General features: G+C 44.7%; 1 protein-coding gene across 1 annotated transcript in view; it reads right to left on the reverse strand.

The window, feature by feature from the left end:
• Nucleotides 1–23,946, reverse strand: part of LOC138265271 (prohibitin-2-like) — a 64,504-nt gene that overhangs the window by 14,532 nt on the left and 26,026 nt on the right. Inside the window, exons 5-8 of the mRNA XM_069212870.1 lie at nt 20,279–20,463; nt 19,843–19,972; nt 12,494–12,597; nt 3,800–3,877 (exon numbers count right to left, since the gene is read on the reverse strand). Of these exons, the coding sequence (XP_069068971.1) occupies nt 3,800–3,877; nt 12,494–12,597; nt 19,843–19,972; nt 20,279–20,463 (497 nt within the window). The remainder of the gene's footprint in view (nt 1–3,799; nt 3,878–12,493; nt 12,598–19,842; nt 19,973–20,278; nt 20,464–23,946) is intronic.

A 23,946-nucleotide genomic window follows, 5' to 3' on the forward strand; every position in this document is an offset into this window, starting at 1 on the left:
GATATTCCAAGGTCAGCAGGAGTTTCAACCAGAAATATATGGACTTTCAAGACCTCCTGCTATACTGATGGAAAAGTGTGGATAAACAGCACAATAACTCATTAGAATATACATACAGAGTCCCGTCCCTGGATCCATCCTATCTACTTTGCCAAAACCTTCTTTTTAGCAATTAAAATAGAAAACTTTCTGAAAGATTTGCATTGTTATACCTGCATCAAGATGGAGCATCCTTCCCTACCACGCCACCTCCATATTTCAGCAGCATTTAATAAGTCAACCAAGCAACTCTCTTAATAATCCTGGAACTATGGATAAGATTAAGCAGCACTGTCTTGAGATCTAAACAACCCCCCCAAACAAATCTGACAAACTTTCTTCCAAGTCCCCCCATCTCTCTCAGAGTCCATACTTCCCCTGGGCTATTCGAGCTGTACCTGAAACCACCAGGGTCACTACTGAGACAACCAGGCATATTTTAACCCCACTAGGCAGATGACACGCAACTGTTGCTAACATTTACTTCTAGTTAACCTGTCGAACATTCTGAAATGCCTTTCCATCCAAGATACCCTTACCCGCCGGGAAAACAATCTCTTGAAGACTAAAGTTCCTCCTCCTCTCTCCAAAACGCTATACACCAGTTAAAGACTGATGGCTTCAAGCTTCACTCAGACTAAATTCCAAACCCACCAACATCAATAGTGCTAAATGCTTGGCCTTCATCCAAGAGCAGACTAATTAAAAATTGTGTTTCACACCATAGTCCTCCTGACACAGAGCTATGAAATTTCCCTTCTGGTGTTCAGCCCAACACTGCAACTTGCTCCCCTACAACTAGTCCTCAACTCCGTTACCCACTTTATAACCAGCACAATACAATTAAACCAGATCACCCAAATTCTACAAGAACTTAACTGTCCTCCCTCCCCCAATCGAGTTTCAAAGAAACTGTGGGTTCTCCCTTCAGCCTCACTGTTGGCCCTCGCTTGCTTAGAAGCGCTGACCTCTTTCTCCTGGAAACACAAGCTTTTAGGATAGAAACACTGCATGACCCCTCCTCTGAAAGCAGCCCTCCAATCTGGAACACCATAACCCCCTTCATCTACTCTTCTGACAAGACTTCAAGCACTGTATGGCCGTCTGCTACTCAGAACTTTCTTCCCAACCTAAGATTCCATTACCTCTCACTACTTAAGTTCCCTAAAGAACATTTCGAGAGATATCATGATCTGATCTTACTTCTAATACGCAGTGCCCTCCAACAACTACGACACAACAAGAAAAAAATTAATTGACTTGACCGACACTCATTAAAAGTCCAATAATAAGCACTTATTTGAAACATATCTGTTCTCCATCATATATTTAACCTATTGATGTGAACATATTGTTTATGGATAGCTGTTAAATGTCCTCCTTTTAATTGTAAAGCTCACCAATATACCGGTGGGTCTGGTTCACAATATATAAAACTACAATTTAACTAAATACGTACATTCCAGTATGACCACGTTCAAATGCACCTCTAATTCCACTTAAACATCCTCTAAACAATTTAACAAATATAAAATGACATGCACGGTTGGACTACGCCCCTAGAAGACCAATCAGAACGATTATAATCATGTTATTAATGCTCATTAAAAAATCCGGTTCAAAGCAATGTATCCAATACACTTCTAGTCCATTCGTTAATGTACATATTTAAACCCAGTATATGTATTCAGTGATGTACAGAGATTATCACTAGTGTTTCACTGATACATTTCTATATTTATTGATTCAATTGTGTTTTATGAAAATAATTCCCCAAGAAAGTCATCCAACCCCTTCTTTATTATTTTGTAAAGTAAACTGCAACTTTTATTTCACAATTAAAACCCATCACATGCATAGAGACAAATTTGGTTTGTGGTGTGCGGCATTAGATACAAGAGTAGCACATCAAAATGTACCCCAGACTCGAGAGCCAAAACACAAATCATAAAAATAATAATTGATTTATATAATTTGTATGTGAATATTTGAAGTCACAAGGAGCTATTTATTCAGAGTTGTGTCAAGCACTGACATCCCTGAGATCATTCAGAACAATAAAAGGAAGAGTCAAAGCCCGAGGAGGGGTAGTAAAGTACTCAGATGCAGAGGGTTGAGTACAGTCAAATTTCAAGAAGATTGTAAATTTGTCAATTGCTCTCAACACTAGTTTAACACAGAATGGGGAAAATGTTCTTTTTAGTACCAACAATCAGATGAGACACACAGGCTGTGGAAGTTTTGAGAGTTGAACTCCTCATGATCGCCCGCAATATTTCAGTCTCTTGAAAAAGCGTTGCGAGATCATCTGCGAGTCGAACACTCGTTGCTTGCGGACTGGTAACGGGGAGCCATCATTTAGACCTTGACAGAACCTTTGCTCAAGTAAGATTTGTGCATGAAGTAGAGTCTTTCAAACTTCAGTCTGGATTGTAACATGGTTGGTGGATAATTTATAGAGATGGTTTGACATGGTCAAGTTTCTGGTAGCACAAGCAGAATCTGGCAGCCTGTTTTACACTCCGAAGCCTCAAAACAAGCCTTTTGAGAAGGCTGGTATAGGCTGACAGGTAATGTCCAGGTTAGCCCTTCTCCACACCTTGATCTAAATCAGCTGTAGGGTTACTTTGCTTCAAGAAAATAATTTTATGACAAAGAAATAACAGACAGTATGCTCCCTTCACAACAACACTGACTTTAGGGTTGGCATTAGATGAGCCCCGATGTTTCGGACGTTTGTGTATTGAATTTGGGGGCGAAAACAGCAGCCATTAAAGCCAGATGGCAGCAGTATCCACAGCGCGTGCATCTATAGCTACACAAGCGATGAACAAATAATTTATTTTAAGTTGTTGCTGCTTGATATACCCACGGGAAGATCAAAATGTGAACCAAGGAAATAGTGAAATTTAATCTCCTTTAAAATGTCATCAACAAACCAAATTACAGAATTAGTAACAGGGTGGCTCAGCTTCACTTCTCCTTGCCCCAAGTCAAGCTTTTGAACCTTCATATGGCTCCTCATTTGTGAAGACAGCCTTAAACATCCTAAAAACAAAATCTATATACACTCCACCTGACCACTTGCGCGTCCCCAAAGAACAAATATGGTTACACCCATCTACTTACTGCACAGGGTTAACAGCACAACAAGAGTTACTTCACTAACAGCACATAGCGATGTTTTTGTCTCCCCAACACTGGAGAGGAGATAGAAAACACTGGACAACAATGACACCATGTTTCCACATTTTCAGCAGCAAGACAAACTACTGTGCCTGACTGTCTTGACAAATGAAGACCTCAGGATGAATTTGTTCCTGTGAGGGATACAGGTGAAGGCTTTACTAAAGTTTAGGCCATAATATTCCTTGGGCTTTGACAGGACACAAGCCAATTAACACCCTTATGTGCAAAACTGAATAGATTGTTAACAGTGAGTAATTGTCATACATATGATCAGACTTATTACACCAAACAGGAAGTAAGCTGAGGCCATGAAATGTTTATCTCTTGGTGTTCGATCAATTACTGGGAGATGATGGAGTTCAAATTTAAGATGCTAGGAGATGTAAGGCTCATGACCCAAGTTATTCTTCAGGTCAAACGTGAGAGTTGTGTGTTATATATTTTAACTAAGTATTACGGTACCCATCAGAATAGACAGACAAATATTGGTCACGTCTTTCAAAACAAATAAACAAGGCCAATCAAAACAAAGAAACCTGGTTACTCAAAACAAAGACTTGAGTCGTCATACCGTCTTTGCAATGTTCTGCGCAGCTCGGATCCTCCTCAGCTTGAGGTAACCTGGATTTGTACTGATTGCCTTCCCAATCTGGAAAAGAAATGAGCTGTTGTGAGGAACAGGGCACAACAGAGGAGGATAATACATGTACAAACGAGGAGGAACAACTCACCCATTTCAGATGCATCATTTTCATGATGGAAACACTGCTCCCGCGTATAAAATGCACAAAGGATGCAGCAGAGCGTTTTTTGTTTTTTTACAAGATTACAAACTGAAACATTACTTACCTGTCATAATATTTTCCTTCTTACAATAGTCCTCATTCCGGTGGATGAAGGGAGATTCCACAGCTCACTGAAATTGTAGTAAAAAAAAAAAAAACAAAAAAAAATCTTTCTATTCTTTGAGAAGTAAAAGTTACGTACCTTCAGTAACGATTTATCTGGTAGAGACATATTCTAATTGCAGATTCCTTACCTTAGACTTTTCCCAGGCATCAGACTGGATCCGGAGATTTTTCCTTCAAGCAGTACCCCTGCGCGCAGTTAGGTGGTGTCGGTAGAGTCCGCGGGCGTCGTTGCCGTTGTGGTCGCCGTGATGACATCACAGACATATATAGGCGCCACTCTGGCGCGCTGACGTCAGTTTCTTTTCACGACTTTCCACGCCAGTAGTGCGGAGCCATGAAGAACACTGAGAATGGTGCGCCAAAACTAGGGCCCTTAGAGGGAAGTACCGGTCCTAGAAGTCAGTGCAAGGAGGATGGGCGGGTCGGTAAGGAATCTGCAACTAGAATGTGTCTCTACCAGATATATCATTACCGAAGGTAAGTAACTTGTACATCTGATAGACTTCTAGCTGCAGATTCCTTACCTTAGAATACCACCCCCGGTGGTGGGCTACGAACTAAGATCACACCAAAAAATCCTGCAGGACCGAATGGCCAAAATAGCCGTCCCCTGTGGACCCTACTGTCCAGGCAGGAATGCTTGGTGAACATATGTAAGGACGCCCACGTTGCGGCCTGGCAGATATCGAGGACTGGAACGGAGCGTGCTAACCCTGTGGTAGCAGCAGTTTCTCTGGTTGAATGCGCGCAAACCCTCAGGGGTTGCTTTTTCTTCAAAGCGTAGCACATCTTGATGCAGAGGGCTACCCATCGCGAGATGGTCCTCTTCTGCACCGCCTTCCCTTTCTTTGCACCCACATATCCCATGAAGAGTTCATTGTCCACCAGGAAATCTTTGGTACGATCTAGGTAGAACACCAATGCTCTTTTTGGAGCCAGATGGTGGAGTCTCTCCTCCTCATGAGAGATATGTGGGGGTGCGTAAAAAGTAGACAAGGTGATAGATTGGCCTGCGTGAAAGGGCATTACCACTTTGGGAAGAAAGGAAGCCCTGGTACGAAGCACCACTTTGTCAAGATGCACTGCTAGGAATGGTGGCTTCAAAGAAGGAGCCTGAAGCTCACTTACTCTGCAAGCAGAGGTGATGGCAATCAAGAAAGCTGTTTTAAGGGTTAAGAGCGGTAGAGGACAGTTGTGGAGCAGCTCTAAAGGGGCACACATGAGGTATGTGAGGACCAAGTTCAAATCCCACTGGGGCATGATGAACGGGGCGGAAGGAAACCTATGAGTGAGGCCTTTAAGAAACCTCCCAATAATGGGAGATTTGAAAAGAGAAGGTTGGTCAGGTAGCCTTAAGAAGGCAGAGATGGCAGACAAATATCCCTTGAGGATGCCCAGAGCAGAGCCCTGCTGGGCAAGAGAAAGAATAAAGAGGAGAACCTCTGAGAGAGGTACAGAGAGGGGATCAACAGGTTTGTTGATACACCATGCCACAAATTTCTTTCAACAATAGGCGTATACCATTGTGGTGGAGGGACGCCTGGCTGCCAAGATGACATTACAGACTTCGGCAGGAGCGGGGGGGGGGGGGTGGGGGGTTGGGGGAGGAGAGATCAAAAGCCGTCAACTGTCGCCGCTCATTCACCACGCACGGAGGCGGAGACTGGACAGGTTCAGGTGGATAACCGTCACCTGATGCTGCGACAGAAGATCCTCCCGAAGCGGCAGTCTGATCAGAGGATTGATGGCCATGCTCAATAGTTCGGAATACCAGACTCTTCGTGCCCAGTCCAGAGCCACCAAAATTACTTGGCCCGGTCTTAGCTGATCTTCTTCAGAACTTTGGACAGAAGTGGTATTGGCGGGAAGGCGTAGTGGAGGCCTGAGCGCCATTCGTGACGAAAATCATCACAGAGCGAGTGCCGCCTTGGAAACTCCAACGCGCAAAACAGCTGACATTGCGTGTTCTCTGCCGAGGCGAACAGATCTAACTAAGGCTCTCCCCACTGCTGAAGGAGACCCTGCGCCACCTCCGGATGGAGACGCCATTCGTGATAGACTATGCATCGAGGGCCGAGTTAGTCTGCTCTGACGTTCAGTGAACCACCAGGGAAGTGCCCTGGTGTTCCAGCCATGCCCAAAGGCGAGGAGCCTCTCGACAAAAATGGTCCACGACCCCACTCCGCCCTGCTGGTTGCAATACCACATGGTGGTGGTGTAGTCAGTAAACACCTGCACCACTTTCCGTTTGAGAGAGGGAAGGAATGCTTTCAATGCAAGTCGGATCGCCAGGAGCTCCAAAAAGTTGATGTGGAGCCCAGACTCCGCCCGGAGACCAGAGGCCTCTGATCTCCACCTCTCCCATGTGGCCACCCCATCCCAGGAGTGATGCATCTGTCACTACTGTGAGATCTGGTTGAGGAAGGGAGAGGGATCTGCCATTGACCCAATCTGGATTCAACAACCACCACTGCAGGTCTTTCGCAGTTCCCTCGGAGATCTGAACCATGTCGGAGAGATTCCCCGGATGCTGCGCCCACTGGAACTTCAGGTCCCATTGCAGAGCCCGCATATGCCATCCTGCATGTTGGACCAGCAGGATGCAGGAGGCCTTGAGGCCCAGCAGCCTCAGTCATTCTCACCAAAATCCAGGATAGAGGCTGAAACATCGGTATCATAGCCTGAATATCCTGGACTCGATTTTCAGGAGGATAAGCTCAAAAGTGCAGTGTCCAGAACAGCTCGGATGAAAGGGAGTGTCTGAAAGGGAGTCAGGTGTGACTTCGGTACGTTGATAGTGAACCCTAGCGAATGCAGGAGGTTTGCAGTAGTCTGGAGGTGGGAGACGACTTTCAGGGGAGTGTCCGCCTTCAACAGCCAGTTGTCAAGTTAGGGGAAGACTGGAACTCCCGAACTGCCCTGAAGAGCTGCAACCACTACCATCACTTTTCTGAACACCCGAGGGGCGCTAGTAAGGCCAAAGGGGAGCACGGTGAACTAAAAGTGCTCGTGACCTACCACGAATCGTAGGTAACGTCTGTGGGCCGGGAGAATGGGAATATGGAAATAGGTGTCCTGCAAGTCCAACGCTACCATCCAATCTCCAGGGTCCAGGGCAGAAAGGACCTGAGCTAGGGTTAACATCTTGAATGAAAATGTCACTTACCCAGTGTACATCTGTTCGTGGCATTAGTCGCTGCAGATTCACATGTTGTGCATAGCCCGCCATCTGGTGTTGGGTCGGAGTGTTACAAGTTGTTTTTCTTCGAAGAAGTCTTTCGAGTCACGAGACCGAGGGACTCCTCCTCCTTTGCTTCCATTGCGCATGGGCGTCGACTCCATCTTCGATTGTTTTCTTTCCGCCATCGGGTGAATGAGGGACCGGAGGCCTAGGATAGGGCGAAGGCCCTTGTCCTTTTTGGGCACCAGAAAGTAGCAGGAATAGCAATCACGACCTACTTCTGGCACAGGGACCCTCTCTGTGGCTCCCTTGGCCAGGAGAGCCTTGACCTCCTTCCGGAGAAGTGCCAAAAGATCCTCCGATAGATGATCGAATTATGGTGGCATGGCTGGAGCAGAAGTTTCGAAGGGGAGGGAGTAGCCCCTTCGGACGATCTGTAAAACCCTCTTGTCTTTGGTAATGGATTCCCAGTGGGGCACGTGATGGTGAATCCTGCCGCCAACTGGTCCCAGATGTACCAAAGTATTAGGAAGGTTTTGAGGCAGAGGAGGGGGCGGGGATGAACTGGGCGGCCCGCTGACTCCCTGATCCACAAGCTCGGTGGATCCCGCGTCTGCGCAGGGGCTGTACAGCATGCGTGGGTCGGTGGCCCGGTGGAAATGGACGCAGTTGGGGGCCGCTTCTGTAGCCACAAAAGGAGCGAGAGGTGGACTGAGGGGGGTGAGGAGCAGCTGCGAGGCCAAGGGACCGACCCGTAGCCCGGGAATCCTTAAAACGCTTGAGCGCTGAGTCCGCCTTGTCTCCAAAAAGACGAGTGCCATCAAAGGGCATGTCCATCAAAGATTGCTGGACATCTCCCGAAAAGCCAGACGTCCTCAACCAGACGTGGCATCTCGGTGCCACCGTCGATGCAACTGATCTGCCTAGCGAGTCGGTCATATCCAGTCCACAACGTATCATGAACTTGGCTGTGTCTCTCCCATCTGTCATGGCTTGGGAGAGAACATTCCGGGCCTCTTCCGGAACTTGACGTAGCACTTGCGTGACCGTATCCCAGAGAGTATGGGAAAAGCGGCCCAAAAGGCATGCAGTGATCACGGACCGCAGCACTAGACTGGCAGAAGAAAACCTCATCTTCCCTAAATTGTCCAGTCGTTTTGATTCCCTGTCCGGGGGAGCGGTAGGGAATGCGCCAGAGGATGATGAAGCCTAGATGACAAGGCTCTTGGGCGTGGGGGTGTTGGGTAAGGAAATTTGGGTCATTCGGCGCAGGTCAATGGCAGCAGGCAATCATCCTATTCACAGGAGCCCCTTTGCTGGGTTTGGACCAGGACCCCAATAGGATGTCCGTAAGTGCATCATTGAAGGGAAGAAGGGGTTCAGAGTTGGAGGCCCCAGGCTGAAGTACTTCAGTCAGGAGGTTAGGCCTGACCTCCAGAGAAGGAAGCTCGAGGTTCAAAACCTTAGCCACCCTCCTCACCACCATAGAATAAGACGCTCCCTCCTCTGTAGCCAAGGTACGGGGAGAAAACATGCCAGTGTCAGGGAGGTGTCCAACCCACTGGCATCACCCAAATGCTGTACCCAGACCAGTTCAGGCTCAAGCTGGTCTTTTTTAAAGGGTCCAGCGACCCTGTACACTATCGCCGTATCCATACCCATAGGAATAGGGTTCAGGATCAATCCTGGGCACAGCGGAGCCCATGGAAAATGGAATCGGTGTCGAGCTACATCGTTTCGGCTCCGGGTCTATGGAATAAGTGTAGGGTCGACGGCGATTGTGGGCCCAATCGGCGCCTGGAGCGCCGATGTCTGACCCAACGCCGGGGAAGGTCGGGTTGGCACAACCGGCGTCAGGGCGTATCCGGAAGCGGATCCTGAGGTCCCCTCTGGAGTTGGGATTGATGTCGCCGATTTGGAACCCGAGAAGGCCCTCACCGACTCCCTTGGGCCCGAAGGCGCAGAGGGTGGGTCGGGCTGCCCAAGTATGAGGCACATGGCCTCATAGAACTCCTTAAGTTGGGCAGGTGTAGCACCAGCTCCCGGAAAATCGGGGCGGCGCAGAGCGGACCCAGGCTGAGGCTCCGAGGACAAAGGTCTAGAGCATTGACGCTCTTCTGCGAGCGACGGGGCGAAGTCGAAGAACGTTTCACCTTCTTCAACTTCTTCTTCTTCTCACCCGAATGTCCAGGTGACTTGGATGAAGAAGAATGGTGGTGACTCCGTGACCGGTCTCCTGACATTCCTCTCAAATAGAACAGAGAACAACGCAGAGTCGAGTGTTGGGCTGCCATGAACTTCAGGGACCGCTCCTTCAAAGCTTTGGGTTCATGGCCCGACACTCTGAGCACAACTTTGGTTGTGGTAAAGCTCCAAACACCAGAGCCACACGAGGTGCGGATCCGCAACGACATCATGCGGTGCCAGGAGTCGCAGGGCTTAAATCTGGTTTTATGGGACATCCCTAGACAAAAACCAAAACTCGTCAAACATGAATTCGACAAAATGTCATAGTTAGTCCAAAAATGACTGGGGTAGCTCTTCTCCAGATCTGTGCGTAGGCTGGCGTGGAAAGAAAAGAACTGACATCAGCGCGCCTGGGTGGCGCCTATATACGACTGTGACGTCATCACAGCGACCACGCCACCAACAACGCCCGCAGACTTGACCAATGCCACCTAATGGCATGCAGAGGTACTGCTCGAAGAAAAAATCTCCGGATTAAGTCTGACGCCTGGGGAAATTCTAAGGTAAGGAATCTGCAACTAGAAGTCTCTATCAGATTAAAGAGATTCTGGGGTGAGGCTGCAGACAAAATGTTGACGTGTCCCATTAAAATTAACAACCTGCATAAATATATTATGGCTGTCCCTCAAGTTGAGTCTGATGTTCAGTGTGGTTATCCCAATCTAGAGACCTATTATTACTGGTAACTAACTTTCCCTTCAGCATCAGAGGACTATCACCATAATTCGTAACAGTCAGGACCAACTGACAGGACGTACCTACAGGAAATTGAGACGCAGTAAAATGGATGAAATAAAGACTTGATTCACCACCTGTAAAAATTTGGTGCGGTGCTGGGGGAGTTTTCAATTCTGACAACTCCAAGTATAGAGTCCTTGCTCCCGGCATTGCTTATACTGGCCAAGATGCTAAGTAGTTTGTAGAAATAGGGCAATTTATTTAGGAGAAAAGGTATACGCCTGAAGTAGCAGACATAAAATTTGATCCATAATTTGTATTTAAGTGTTGGTAACCAGTACAGCTCACTTAAGACTGGGGCACTATGTACTTCAAAGGAAGGATCCTAGCTCTTTAAAAGACAACAGCAACCTTAAGAAGACCACATGCAAATTAAGGAGGACCTGCTAGATTAGCTTTGCCAATGTACAAGCAAGAAATAACTAGAATGTGGGCTGCAGTTCTCATTTAGACAGCTGGGATGTTTGATGTGTTTAAACCAGAGAAGGTGAGAAAACTAGTTGCTTGTAATCTGCTGGCGCCCAGGGTGAATGGAGCAGATTTGACTCTAGAGGCCAGGGATCTTAAAAAGTTAAAGAGAGAGAGGGGAAGACCTTTGAGATTTGTGGGCTTTTAGCCCGTCCACGTAGTTTGTCTTGTTCATTTCCAGTGTTGTCAACAATTATGTCATTTTACATGCTATCAGTGATGTTGTCAATGATGTCATTGAACATGTCACAAGTGATTAAATCTGTGAGGTAATAAGCAGAGCATGGTGGAGGCTCAAATTCTAGTTCACTCAGTAAAACATAACCAGTAAATTTCATTATTTTGTTGAGTTTAAAATGTTACGTTTTAACAGACATTTTCACCTAAGCTTCTTTAACCTTTGTTTTTTCACAGTGAATCCCGCAGCATTTTTTTTTTTTTAAACTTCCAATAGGATTAGCCATCCTAATTATAACAGCACTTTAACCTTTGGTTTTTTTCAGTGATCTTCTAGGGTTTTTGTAATGATATTGGTGTTTTGCTTACTGACTCCACGTTGCACGTAGCCTAGCAGCACACCGTCACATTAGTGGCCACCAACTTCATTTTACCTATTGACTTTATTTTAGCATTAGTCACCGCGAATGTTAAAAGCTGCAAGTAGTTTTCCACGTTGTACAATGTCCTCATGTTTTTATTTTTTGTGTTCTTTCCCGCCAAGAGCTTAGGCTGATAAGAATGTACTGAGACGGCAGGGAACGGTCTTGTTTTGCAGGGGCACCTTGCGATTGTGGCCAAGTCCTGACGTGTTCTTTTCAAAGCTGGCCTAAAGTAATCAGCATTTTTTTTAATAATAAACTTCTGCAGTGAGAGGGAGGTTCTAGAATTTTCCTCTCTTCTATAACAGGACCGGGGACCGAGAGTGATTCAGATCTCAGACATGCCCTCGACGCTGGGGTGTGTCATCCTTCCTGTGAGGATAATTGATCTCGCTCTCTCTCTCCTCGAGCGATTCTGGGATCTGGCGATCTGATGCTGATAGGAGGGAGATGAAGCAAGTCCCACATGGACACACACCCCTTTTTTTAGTTCATTTTTACGGTTCCTCTAGGAACATAGGGACCAGTGATGGTCTCTGCAACATTTCTGTTCATGTTTGGGTGAGACAAATCTGAATTCTCGCTCCAAAAAAGCCCACTCAGCCAATCAGAAGTCTACAATTGTTTTGAATTTCAACCTTACTGTTAATATATCTATACATTTTGAGCCTTCATTTCGCCAAAACTACTGAGTAGATTTACAGCAAATTACAAAATGCATGCTTTCAAAGTACAGATCAACCTTACTGCTAAATCTGGTGTAGTTTCATTCAGCTGTTCTGGCTGCAGCACTTTTAAAAATTCCCTATGACAATGTCACGGGAAAAATGCGTTTTGGGACACCCCTCTTTTTCAAAGTTTTCCATGAAGAAGCGGAGGTGGATGTACTTGTTTTGGAATTTTTGTGAAGATTCAGCAACTGGAGCCAAAGTTGTTAGCAAAACAAAAAAATGCTCTTCTTATGAAAAACTGCACAGTGCAATAGGTTTTCTTCAGCACATCACTGTTGGACTACACGCATACGTATGGGTTCTTCACGCCTGCACCGGCACTGAGAGGGCTCTCAGGAAATGCTGTCAGATTTGTATTTGTTCTATATATTTTAGTAGGTGTCCTTTTACCATTCTTGCAGATTCAGCTTCTCCTTCTGCCTGGATAATTTTCTGTCTTTGCTCCTGCTTGGCCTTTTCGACGTAGAACTGGGCACGCTGGGCTTCCTGGTGAGCTGTAAGCAAAGAACAATGCTCATCAATATGTACATTCCCACTCTTTACAAAAACATCAAAGCCTTACACAAAACTATCACGAGCCTTTTAAGGTTGAGCACGCAAGCGCTTTCCACCTGTTGTAAATATTGTGTGCTTTTAACCACGCCCATCACTTTCATTTGTTTGTGGGCTTGCCTTTCAAAAATCCCTTGAGAGCATTGATAAATGCTTTACGTTTGTCCCACCTTGGGGAGATTTTGATACTGCTTTGCAGACGGACCCTGTTACATGGATTATCGCGCGATTGCCGATACGTTTTATGTGTGCAAACTACTTTTTTTCTTCTGTGTCTCTTCTTCGTACTCATGCTCATGGCGGCTATGACGCTTTGAATTGGTTCGCACTTCCGTCCCTATCACCTCCTGCCCATCCCTCAGTTTCCTGTTCGTGTCTGCCGTCCCCACCACTCCTCCCACGTTATTTAACTTCAATCACAAGTCGCTGCTTGAGTGAAAGTTAAATGTATGACATCTTTTAATGCCAGCATTTCCTTGTCATTGTATTCAATCCAGCATTAAATATGTTTTAAAGAATTTATTACAAACGCCTTGATGATATTAGATTGTCTGAAGTATATGTTTGTTCATATTTGCATATTTATTTTTTTGAATGTTGCATTTGAAGAAACACTAATTTGCAGGCAGGGTTGACCAATTTATGTGGAAAGAAGAGTCCAGTTATGAATTTACAATGCTAATACCCCTAACTCAAGCAAATGCAAGACCCATTGCATTGCAAATGCTCGTTTAACTTCGCTTTCTGATGACATTTTTTCCAAGTATAAAACATTGCTGAATCAAGATTGGTAATCAAGCCACATATTTAACTAGCACATAGTTAAAAAATATAGGCAGAGGAGTGGAATTTTATAAAATACCTACTTCTGCGCCTTCGGAACTGGATGCTTCGTATAGGTACTTGTCCTCAAAAACATTTCAACTTGTCCCCAATGGTGCAAAACAGTGAGGTGACAAGTACTGAGTTATTATATCAGAGCTCTAACAGCCTCTCTGATTACTCCAGGAGTAATATAGCAGGGTTTTGATTCTAGCAATGCCTTGGTTTTGCCATTGTTCCGCCAATCTACATACTGGGGTTGGAAGAAGAGGGAAGATACACCAGAAAACGTCTTCTAGGAGTATGTCCATGATACTGTAATAGCATTCTCTATGCCTGAGAAGAAAAGTGTTTTAGTACCTGAGCTACAACAAGAAAATGGGTTCAGAAAGAACAAGGGGGTGCTCTAAAATGAATGTAAGGCTCTCCAGTATGAATCATCACTTGTTGTTGCTAGTGACAGCAAACCCATCTGGCCCATCACCAGACTAGGTGTGTTACTTTTGATGGATTGTCTGTAGATAGTTTACAGGATGGTTTAATATATTGCTTAATTAGTGCGATCTTGCTACTAGCTGAGCCAGGTCACGTAACATTCACTCATACTGTTCTGTTAACCAATCAAGAAACACATAGAAGTCCTACGCTAACCAAGCGGTAATCACGATGACAAAAAATAAATAAAAGTAATTTAAAGCCTCCCAGGAGAAAGTTTATGTGAACTTCTGAATAGACCCAGAAAACACTGCTGCCAGCCTATCAAGTAACCACATTCTTTCCTGTGACCACCAATCTTCTGTGGGTCCGTCATGCCACCCACACCCTAGCTTCAGATGCATAGACTGTGAGGGCAGAAGTCCACAACTCCTGTGCTTCCATGCATCAGGCGAAATGACAATACTAGCCTGATTCCCAAACGCAATCAGCACACGTCCCATCACTCACTCCTACACAGAAAAATAAACGGCACAGACCGGTCCACCATCTTTCTAATCCGAACCTACCTAATCTACATCTCGCCACACAAAAGCATACAGCACAGAAGGAAACTTTACACCGTACGCTCATTAACACTCGATCTGCTCTCCACTACACAGATGGCATAGAAAACACCATCATCCTCACAAACTAGATGCATTATTTATCACTGAAACATGTCTCATACACCTCCACCCACATCCTCGATATGCAATGCACAGGCTACAACATAGACCACATTAATTAAAGGGAAAATCTTGGAGGAAGGCTGGAAGTCACCCACAGTCCTATCCCATTCCTATTCTCAGCAGCACTTTCCACTCAATCATCACCTCCAAGGTACCCCTCGAACCCAGCTAGTAGCACTTCTGGTCTGGTTTAGATTGGCTGCTTTACTAACCACTTTTCCAGCTATTAATTGCACGCTACACATGCAGGCAAACAAAAACATCCAACTAACAGTCTCTCTCTTTGAAAGCCTACTACCACACCACTCTTTGGCACAACCTTCTCACCACAGCACTCTGTGCAAAGTACAGGTCACAAAATCTCCCATTAGCAATCTTTAGATTAACCTTATCAACCCTAAGAAATTGTAAGTAACAAAATTTCTAACTCGTTTGTTGCACCCAAAAGCTACTGAAGAATGCTCGATCCACAAACAAGAAGAAAATGACACAAAACACAGACTGAGGATGTGTTGGTAGAACTAAATTCTCTTGACATATACACACATCATCCATCTAATCAACAATGGTATAGCAAAAACAACCAACAACACACTGAAATCACAGAAACCTCCAACAGTAGCAGAGTCCTCTTCAATGTCCTATGTCAGACTAACACAATCTATTTACAAGACAAATGAGACACCGTAAACAACGTCTTCAAAGGAAAGAAAGACAAGTAATCTACAACACTTAGAAAACCAACACCATGCTATTCAAACAAATATGCAGTATACCCAAATGGTCGTCCACCCTTAATGTACTTCAAATACAGACCTTCAAGTTCTCAGAGCAACAACCTATGGAGATGACACCCTCCCCTTGACCAACAGAAAGGGTTTCCTTCGCTGGAGAAGCACTTCACTACTTAGGAAGATAACTGATGTTTGTGTCTCACCGCTGGCTGGAAAGACTACAAGCGATGAAGTTGGAAACACCATGACAAGCCTTGGTTGTATGTTCCAAACTTATAGGTTGAGTCATGAAAATCAGTGCAGAAAGCTACCCCTCGTAAACTGCCACCACCCAGGGCCGCAATACTGAAAATGGTAAGACATTTCTTAATGCTATTTGTGAGGGGTCAGACAAACACTAGGCGAAGGTGCACAGGACATGGGCCCCTCTCGGGTTGAGTAATTAGGATCACTGTCTGTGCACATTTATAATGGAACACAGGGTAGCCCATCCCATCTAGTCTTATGTCCCATTACACTTACGTAAGAGCAATGTCCCTGAAAAGGAAACAGAGAAACGGGAAGGAATGAATGATCAGTGACTGTAAATGGGAGGTGGATTCCATGCAGAAGTTTGTTCGAATGGTGTGATTTTGATCTACCCGTTCAAAGTCCTACGTTTAGGTCAGGAGCAGAGCATTGTAGAGAAGGCGTTCCATCTTATTGTAGATGGATATCAAAGAAGCAGCAGGAGCACAGGATATACCAAGTAGGTCTGTTTGTCACCGAGGGAGGTGGTCAGCTTTCTTTTTTCACAGCCTCCTATTACAGGGTCATGGAAGTGAAGGAGGAAGAGTTGAAGAAGGTTTTGTTGTGGAACAGACAGGCGCTTTAACAGCCTTGCTCTCTTTTTTACATAGACATGTCCCAGGTTTTAGGGTGTTGTCATGTTTACGTTTGAGATAACTAAGAACAGAAGCAGTTTGCTACCAACTATTACTCATACATGGTTAAATCATGTTGACTTGAGACAAACGACAGAGCAACCTTACAAGATCTAGACTACTGCTTCAAAGCCATGGTCGCGATCACACTCTATGCCACCCTGACTACACAGAAGAGATACTGCGACAGCACTGCGGATCTCAAAAGATTAGATGATTAAATGCAAATTTTAAGTCCTGCCACAAATTAACTAAAGGGCAGATACAATCAGTGTCCAGCCCTTCCTAGTGCAAGGGTGTGGAAGAGGAGTCATCATCAAACACTGAACTGCAATAGTATTTGCAAACCATTAAAGAGTAACTGACAAACTTAGTAGCTGACCCCTGAAACAAGGTGTTTTAACTGATTTCCAAAAAGGAAGTTGTCCTAAAGGGAGCGCTTACCCTTTGGGAATCATGTCTTGTGGCTTCAGGGGGTTGAAGGTGGGTTGTACCACAGTATGCATTCAAAGTCTAAAGACCACCTACAAAAGGGCAGCAGATGCTCAAGTCATGAAGTCAAGCCAAGGCTTCTGTGGATTAGATGTTCATGTGTGCACTGAAGGAAAACTACCTCAAGAAAAAGAACTACTGATGAAAGTAAGCTGGAAGATTGCAAAAGAGAAGCATGTGCTTCACTGTGTGTGCTGTGTTACTGTTCCCACTCAGATTCTGAACGATGAGCTGCCACTGTGGATGCCAGCTTCATATCAGCTGGGTACAGAGTGGGCAATGCTTCAACTTTGGACCGCAGGAAGTAGATTCCTCGGAACAAACGTGTTTCCCAATTGTTTCTAGGCTCCGGTAGCAGCTTCAATACAGCAATGCTTCACAAACATCTCCACTTCTCTACCCTCCACACTTCTTGCACTGAGTCATTGCCACTGACCCTACTGTAGCTGTCTGAGTGACTGCGGCAGAGAGTGCAGTATGGGAACGCCTGGAAAAAGCTGGCTGGCTTTAGAATAAAAATTGACTGAATTTATTTCTAAATCTCATTCACAGGCAGGGTTATTCTTATGTTGTCCGTGGTGACGAACTTGCCCTTGTCACAGGAGAAATTGCAACAGTTTGCTGCCCATTTTGAAACTTTTGTTTTTTGGCGGTCTCGAGTCGTTTCCGCAGCTAGCAAAGTACTAAGGAGTGTTCATGGCCGACGATGACCATGGCTCAGTCTTTCTTCTCTTGACAGTCTAACAAAGGCCCACAATCCTTTATCCAAATGGTGCGCAAAATGTAAAAGTCCTAGTCTCTGACGCTGAAGCCTCATGATGGGGTGTCCTTGATAGTCCTTGATAGTTCGGTTTCCTTTGAGTGAAAAGGGAATGGGACGAGGACTGGTGCTACAGAATCAACATTTCTAAAAAGTCTTGATCCTGTAAATGAACGCAGCGCTTACTAACTTTGTTGAGAAAAAAGCCGGAGTCAGGGTTATCTGTCAATTCCTTGCCACCTGTGAAACAATAGTGGGGACAAAGCACGGGTCATGCCTGAAAGACCAGTCTGGGGTGCCTCACATCTGCTACACAAATAAAGTACACATGGAACAAGGCTTGCTGCAGAGTGCAAAATGAGCTCTTGCAACAATCACAGGAAGTGATGAGTCAGGGCTGAGGTAGGTAGGGTTTTATTTCAATGTCCTTTTAAAGCCAACCAGACAAGAGAACATTTCCAACATGATCAAATGTCATGAACGACAAAGGATATGATTCTGAAACTAAACACAGGCCACCTCTTCAGTAAAAAGACCTGTAATGAGTAGAGTAAGTAATAAATGTGTCAACAAGGTGACATAAGGACATGGGTCAAGTAAGGCCAGCAGACTAACAAAGCTGCAAGGGCAACAAGAGGCACAGGAACTATGCCACACATGCAAGGCAGGGCAAGGCGGAAGCTTTGAATAGTGCTAGGTGGCTGTATTGATAGCCACCCAAGTGAGAAGATCTGCAAAAGGGAAATCAAATTTTTCTGGAATGACTACTCAAATGGTACCTTCAGCGTAAGTGCCTTGTGGAACTAACAGGGAATAGAAATGCAGCAACGGGCATGAAATGGAAAAACGTACATGTTTGTGATAACTGTACTTCTAAAAGTACATTAGAATCCAATACTTTGCATTCTCTCTCCGTAGATAACCTAAAAAAAAACCTTGTATAATCTAACCTTGGCCACCTCTGAACCAGTCAATTAACTCATCAATTGCATGCAAAGAGCGGCAAAGTTGTCAACACCAGCCCTCGCAAAGAAGCAATACTAAAACTGCAATCAGTAGAGAATAAACAAACCAAGCAAACCAGAGAAGGGATCAACCCCATGAACACAGCACTGACCAACTTCCACTGGCTCCCTGCTTAGGGAGACAAAGGTCAGCTTCAGACCGCTAAGCATCTTCCATTGACCAGTTTGACCTAAATGTGCACAACACCTTTGGAACTTGGCCAAGAGATGGAAGCCAATCACAACCGAGATCAACCACGCCAAATTACTGGCAGCATCAATAATAAACAGATTCTGGGAGGCCAAAGACCAGACAAATCAAGATTTGCATACCTTGAACACTTCACCTGAAACCCAACTGAAAAAAAAGGAAATGAAGCTTTCAAAAAATGAAAATCACAAGTTTTACACAATCATCTCGTTGTAGCAAAACTTTCAGCGACCAAAACCATTCATTAATACACCAAAATAAATTATTAACGAACGTTCACAGTAATCATCAAACGGTGGTGGCCAAAAAGCTTAAAATAATACAAAAATCTCGTTAATTAACTCCACAGCAAATAATTATTTTACAATATGTGCAATGGAGAGATCAGCATTAACTCCCTCCACTTTTTTACATGTGTGCATCCCTGTCAAAAGCACAGTGCATTTTGAATTCACTCTTGGTGATAAAACACATTTATCAAAATCCTATTAAAAAACGTATTCAGGTGAACACCGCTGTAGCAGTCCAGTTTTGCCGTTCAGTACAAAATCCCACATTCGACAAGCGAATGCCATAAGCTGAAGCGCTCAGAAATCTCTCGGTTACTCACTGTACAAAAATATAAAAACGGTAGCGCTGAAAACTGTGTACTGGACATAGGATAGTTAAAATGGAAAAAAACGTGTTCTACCTCGGATAATGTTTAATTCCAAGCAGTGAGTATGTGAGAAAACAAGTCTTAAATTCAATCTGGACAAGACACAGAGAGAGAGAGAGAGAGGGAGGGAGGGCTGTTCAGACAAAACAAGTGGGAGCTCCCCCAGGCAGCAACCACTTGTTTCAGAAGATGGGCTTTGAGAGATTTGAGAGCTGAATGACTGCTGACAGCTAACACTTACTTAGAGTAGATTCAAAGTAGAGTCAAGCAGTTACTGGACAATACTGGAGCGGATTAAAGGTTTTTACGTGATGTCATGAAAAAAATCGTCAAGCTGTTGCTGAGGAAACTCGTTAGGTCCAGTTCAATGGTTGAAGTTCATTGTCCGCTCATCAACGAGATGATGTCCTAACTCACCAACTTGTTTGGACTCCACGGCAGCAGTGTATTCCCGACTGAAACTCAGCTCCGTGATGGCCACATCATCCAGAATCAAGTTGAAGTCTCGGGCTCTCTCAGTCAGCTCACGACGGATCAGCAACGAGACCTAGAACGGCAAGTACAACAAACATGGATCTACCAAAAGAAATCCTTAGATTCCAGAAATGAAAAACTCAAATATACGAACAAACGAAGTCAGATCCATGGTCTCAATAGCTACCAGTAGAAAAAACAACGTGCAAAGGAAAGGAACTTAAATTGTCTTCATCAGCAGATCACCACCTATACAAGCCCACCATAACTCACTCACTCAGGCTGAACCATCGTTACAATCCAAACCACCCAATTCCCTACATGATTTGCCGAAGAACCGGTCAATTGGCCTTAATTCAACGCAATCTGTGCTATTCACCTGGGCTCTCTGGGTGATGAGCTGCGAGGCGTTGAACTTGGCCACCACGCTCTTCAGAACCTCATTGACAATGGAGGGCAGCACACGCTCATCAAAGTCTTTCCCCAGCTGCTGGTACAGGAGCGGCAAGGTAGCTGCATTGGGCCTGGATAAGACACGCAAAGTGATGTTCACCATCTGAAGATCTACAGGAAGCGAAAGGGACGACAGGTGACATGTCAGAGACTGAATGAACAGGTGAAATAATATACGCTGCACCACCACACTGTAGCGGGCTCCTAGATGATGCATTTCCAATGCAACATAGACCACTTCAGATGCTCACAAAAACAGAGAAAACGATAAACGGAAGGAATGAAAAGTATCTGGACTTGAGTACAAACCTTTTACCATGAGGCTACCCAGTCAGCATTGGCTCGATCACTGCTGGTAGAAGTTTACGGAGTCAAACGGAACCGGTTTGGTTCAATTAAAGGCATGTGAGATCATCAACAACCTCAATGCCATGTAAACCTTCTTCCCACTAGCTGATGGCAGTCAGTGAGTTGCAAATGGAAGCAACCACCGTCCCACCTCTCGCCTTACATGAATATCAACAAAGTATTGTATATGTATGAACAGTGGACAAATCAGGAGTAAGCGTGCTGCTTCCTTTTTGGAAGAAAGTGTTTTGGGCGTTGTGAGTACAGTCTTATATGATGGTAAATAACTGATGTACAAGTTGGACAATAAAGCCTGCTTTTTTCTAATGTGTGTGTCAAGGCTCTACAGAGCGTACAAGGATCAAAACGGTTGTGAATTCTCTGCATTTTCATATCTTTCATTGCTGTACATAGGAACTCGTCACACCTCTACTATAAAGCTCTAGGCTGATGTAACAGGATCAGGGAAAAAAAAATCATACAGAACAAAGAAAACTTCTGGAAGGTTTGAAGTTGTTTTTGTTGCGGGTAATACTGTTTGGCTGCTGCACGAACTCTCATTAACTCGACCTAATGAGGGAACTGGTATTGAAAAGCCATTTACAACATTAGCTAATTGAAGGAAAAAATGTGCATTGGCTGTAAAGGAGTCGACAATCTAGTGAGCAATGCGTTCGGCACTCAGTGAAATATGTAAAGGTTTGACCTAAAAACTGCTTGTTGAACACCTTTAATGTTCCAAGCATTTTAAAAGCCTGCAAATTGCTCTGACATGAAGGTTCAAAGTAGTTCTGGCTCACCATCCCCAACATGTGTGTATGTGGCCTTGGCACATCAGAACATGCTGTTCTGATTAAAAATAGGACAAAGAAAATCTATCACTGCTGATTCTACTGTTGTCCTACAAAAGGGAGCACAAGTGATGAAATATACACAAAACCAGGAAAACCGTGTACGACTACCATTGGCGCTGAAGAAAAAAAAACAAGGTTAGTCTGAGAGCGATTCCGCTTCTGGGGCACACAATCAAGGAAACGGAGAGGGGTGCTCTGGAATTTTTTTTTTTTTCAAAAAGAGGATAGTCGATTGAACTAAGGGCAGAACTGTAGTATACAGCATCATGTGTTTGGTACAGCATAAGTTATGATACACAGTTCGCTGTATTCTCCTTAAAAGTTTTATGTTCTCAAGCTGAAACCCCCAAAAGGAATGCTGGTATGAAATTCAGTACTAGTAGGGGAGTGTGCAGCTATCTGTGAATGAGCCTGATGTGCGATTTTGGACAATAAAGGAACCAATTCCAATTTTGCTTTGCCACGTAATTCCACCCCACAAATAGGCAACGTGTCTCCAAAAGCCACTGGCTACACATTGCAGCATGACCATCCGTAAGAAGAGCGGAGGTGTTGCTCTTGTACCCCGTAGACAAGGATCCAAGCGTAAACTGAAATGGCGGAATCCAGAACCATTCGGTGCACACACTGACGGCGGTAAGTAGCGTGCAGTAACGATGCTCGTACCCAAGTTGGGAAGCATACGTCAATTAGACGGCCAACGGGCACATCTTGACATTTAGACATATACTAAGGAAAGACAGAGGTACTTTTCTGATAGCACAAGTACAATACATTTGATGTCGACACCACCTCAATGGTTTTTGCCATTTGAGCCATCAATGCCGAGCATTATCATTCTGCACGGGTAAAGAGAAAAGTACAACAAGCATTTGCAATGCACTAGGGTCTCGCATTTGTCCGAGTTCCAGCTTTTACCAGTTGTAAACTCCCAACCGGATTTTTCCTGCCACGTTAAAAGAAAAAAACAGCGCGATCGCGCTGCTACAGTTCACTCGTAATGAAACCTATCGGCAAAAGTGCAATTATGTACGTAACCCGAAAAAGTGCAATTAACTATAACAGGGTCGATATTATGCAAAGCGCTCGACTTCTGCCAAGCGAGATTGTACTGCAAAAACAGAGAAAAAGTAGTCCACAAACCTGACGGGAAACAGCGAGCCTCGCATGTTTTCTGTACCTTGTCGCTGCGCTCGAGGAGGGCTAACCACCAGAAAAATGCATGACGTATGCGTGCCTTCCATTAATGCAAGCAAGCAGATTCTAACAGGCAAGCCCACGAACCAATGAAAGACACGGACGTGATGTGGACGGGCCTCCGAGCCCTTTTCTAATTCCTAAAGCGTCTTGCTAGCGATACGCATGCGCAAGCGCATGCGACGCAGGCTCGACCCTAAAAACGAAGTGCGTAAAGAAAGATGCGGAGGACATTACAATAAACAGGCACAGAGATGGTGATATTGTGTTACATGTGAGGGATGCAGGTGAGTCTTATAAGCCAAAAAGTTATACGACCATAAGAGGGTTTGGTATAAAGATTGTGGCTGACTCAGTCACTCCCGTTCATAATAATTGATGAAATATTAGGGAGAGAGAGAGAGATATTTGTGCAGAAATTTGGAGAGAGATTATTACTTTGGAGATATTAAGCAAGAGTTGTTATAGTGGGGAGGCTATAGACATGCCTGCTGTAAAGTTTTCAAATTTAAGTGTAAAAATTGAGTCACATTAGGTCTCTAGTACTATCCTAAACTGTTTCTCTTCTTTAATCTTGGTCCAGATAGACCCGCTTATGTTTGATAGGGTGGCCGGTACCAGATTAACTGAATCCCAGGGCAGCCAGGCGAGCTACCAAACAAGAGCGATACTATTGAGATCCAGATTAAAGGAGGAACATGGCTGCTTGAGTCCAAAGCAGGATTACTTCCCATGGGAGTCCGGAAGCGGACAGGGGCATCAGATCCCATTGACCAAAAGAACCTGGAGATCACATACGAGGACTACGAATATCAGCTCCCATCTCCCAGTAAATAAAGCTTTCGCACCCAACAGAAGAATATTTATGAAAAGAAAGAAAGAGACCATACTTCAACCTAGGATTTGGGCTCCCAGTAAGTTCTGCAAGAATGCGTGTGCCAACACCAAGAAGATAGAAAAGCGTAGACTATGGCTATAACGAGAAGCGATCTGGGGCCATCAGAGCTCATTTTAGCGAGTGTGATAACAGACAGTATTTTAATCCGAACAAAACAGACACAAGACATCTCACCCATTTGGTACTTTATTAATGGAAGTATTAAAGCAATGGACCGCAGTGCCAAAAAAGTCTCTTAAGAAAAACTGACTTGAAATAAGCTGGATTTCTGTGTTTCTGTAAACAAAGATAGTGTTT

Source organism: Pleurodeles waltl, chromosome 11 (assembly GCF_031143425.1).
Source record: "Pleurodeles waltl isolate 20211129_DDA chromosome 11, aPleWal1.hap1.20221129, whole genome shotgun sequence".
Classification (NCBI taxonomy): domain Eukaryota; kingdom Metazoa; phylum Chordata; class Amphibia; order Caudata; family Salamandridae; genus Pleurodeles; species Pleurodeles waltl.